At 35.3% G+C, this 2,125-nt stretch overlaps 1 protein-coding gene across 1 annotated transcript; it reads left to right on the plus strand.

Moving 5' to 3' along the window:
* The first annotated feature begins 648 nt into the window (after window positions 1–648).
* LOC109220976 (probable histone chaperone ASF1A) lies at window positions 649–1,252 on the plus strand. The gene is made up of 2 exons (XM_019385443.1): window positions 649–775; window positions 834–1,252. Exons 1-2 carry the CDS (start codon window positions 649–651, stop codon window positions 1,250–1,252), a joined length of 546 nt encoding a protein of 181 aa, XP_019240988.1.
* The last annotated feature ends 873 nt before the right edge of the window (window positions 1,253–2,125 follow it).

Consider the following 2,125-nt stretch of genomic DNA (forward strand, 5'->3'; position numbering starts at 1 on the left):
GAACAGTGGAATTACATGAGTTCCATTTTTTTGCCTTGCTAGTTTTAGAATGTACTCTGAAACCTTTGAATTTGGTCTTTCAGAGAGTAAGGACTTTCCCCTGATTACTAGCTAAGTTAGTTTTCTATACGTATATTAGGTGCTTTCTGCATGTATAAGCACTAAAGGCAAAGGAATGTACTGAAAAATGAGACTGCTTGCCTGAGAACAGTAAATATGGGGGGTAAAGCATTTTGACTAAGCATGACATACTATAAGCAAGGATCCATTTTTCTTTTATTTTATTATTTCCCGTCGTCATTGACCTCCTGATGTTACAACTTGGAAATAAGAAGACAATTTCAGATAATGATCTAAGAAATGTTTGTGGTGATTGATGAAACTCTAAAAGAAGTTGTGACCTTGGGACTTTAAATAGTTTAACTAAGGTACTGTGTTCATCCTGTGAAATTCATTTTGTTGTTGAACTTTGTTCATTAGTATATCGGGGAAGGAAAATGGATATTACTTGTTTGCAGCTGGAGATTTCAGTTTAACTTAAATGATTTTCTCTTTTCTGGATCTTCTTCAGATTACAATGTTGTTCATTGCTGACAGATTTCGTTAGTCTTTCTAATTGTTATAAGTTGGGATTACCTAATTTCACCAATGCTGACCATTTCAATTTGTTTTAGATTAGAATGGAAGATAACTTATGTGGGATCTGCTGAGGATGAGACTTATGACCAACTCCTAGAAAGTGTGTTTGTTGGACCTGTATCGTTTTGTGCTTCAGGTAACTATTACTCGCTTTCAACTTGCAATCTCACTTGACTGTTATGCTGTATGGATAGAGACTTATGCTGAAACCACTTTGCAGGCTGATCCTCCTGAACCATCCAAAATTCGTGAAGAAGATATTATTGGTGTCACAGTATTGCTATTAACATGCTCTTATGCGGGGCAAGAATTTATTCGAGTAGGATATTATGTGAACAATGATTACGATGATGAACAATTAAAAGAGGAACCACCTCAGAAAGTTTTGCTTGATAGGGTCCAGGGGAATATTTTGGCTGATAAACCCCGAGTCACGAAATTCCACATTAATTTCCATCCAGAAAACAATGACAATGGACAACCTACCTCTCCTGACCATGACAATGGAGAACAGGCTCCTGCCTCTCCTGACCATGCCGCAGAAGTCAATTTGCAAGGAGAAGAACCAAATGCTTCACCCAATAAATGTAATGTGCAGTGTCCTCAAACCTGAGAAACAAGAAACAAGACAGTTGCTTTGGCTGTCAAAAGTTTTCCTTCAGAGTTTGATATTTTAATGATGTCTTGTACCAATTTGTTATGGTCTCAAATCTACATTGCCTGAATGGTATTTTTTAACTTATGCCTTGAAATGTACACATGAAATGTTGTATCTGCTGGAGTTGTAGCTGAGACAAATCATTCTTAAATTAAATGCTTATTTACAGTCCAGAATTGAATTGCATATGGTATTTGCACGTGTTTTTATCTCTGATTATTATACCACCCACTTTTTCAGTCTCTTATCTGGTGATCGAATTCCAGTGTTGTGCTTTTTTCCTTGCCTTAGTGGTGAGATTTGGCTGTAAATTGGCAAATATGAGTATATCCATGTTTCAACTTATAATATCTGTCAGCATTTTGCTGAGAAAATGTATGCTCTGGAGGGGTGAAACAAGGGTCATCAATTTTGACCCATAAATATTCTGTTCAACTCGTCCAAACTTAAATAGGTTGAAGGAGTTTTGTAACCACTTTGATTTCAGTAGGTGTAATCCAAATGGCTAGGTATATGAAAGGTAAAGAAGACAAACTGAAGAAAGAGAAGGAAAAGAAAAGAAAAAAGGAGAATGCAATATTTATACATCCTCAATTACTCCAATTTTCATCTTGTGTTAATTTCCAGAACACATGATTGATAAGATTCAGACACAAAACACAATCAAAACTCACCTTTTACAAACATCAGAAAAAAGAAGAATTAAAAAAATGTAAAAGTGTGCGGAAACAAAGATACGTACCAATGTGGAAAGGCTTCAGAAAATTATTTAGATTTTAAAGAATACAATGTTGAAACCATCCTTAATCTTTACAATAACACTTCTAA

This window comes from Nicotiana attenuata, unplaced genomic scaffold, assembly GCF_001879085.1.
Source record: "Nicotiana attenuata strain UT unplaced genomic scaffold, NIATTr2, whole genome shotgun sequence".
NCBI classification, from domain to species: Eukaryota; Viridiplantae; Streptophyta; class Magnoliopsida; order Solanales; family Solanaceae; genus Nicotiana; species Nicotiana attenuata.

Coding starts and splice junctions, on each gene's coding strand:
- LOC109220976 (XM_019385443.1), top strand. CDS start 649: ATGCTGACCATTTCAATTTGTTTTAGATTAGAATGGAAGATAACTTAT. Junction 776..833: donor TGTATCGTTTTGTGCTTCAG/GTAACTATTACT, acceptor CTGTATGGATAG/AGACTTATGCTGAAACCACT.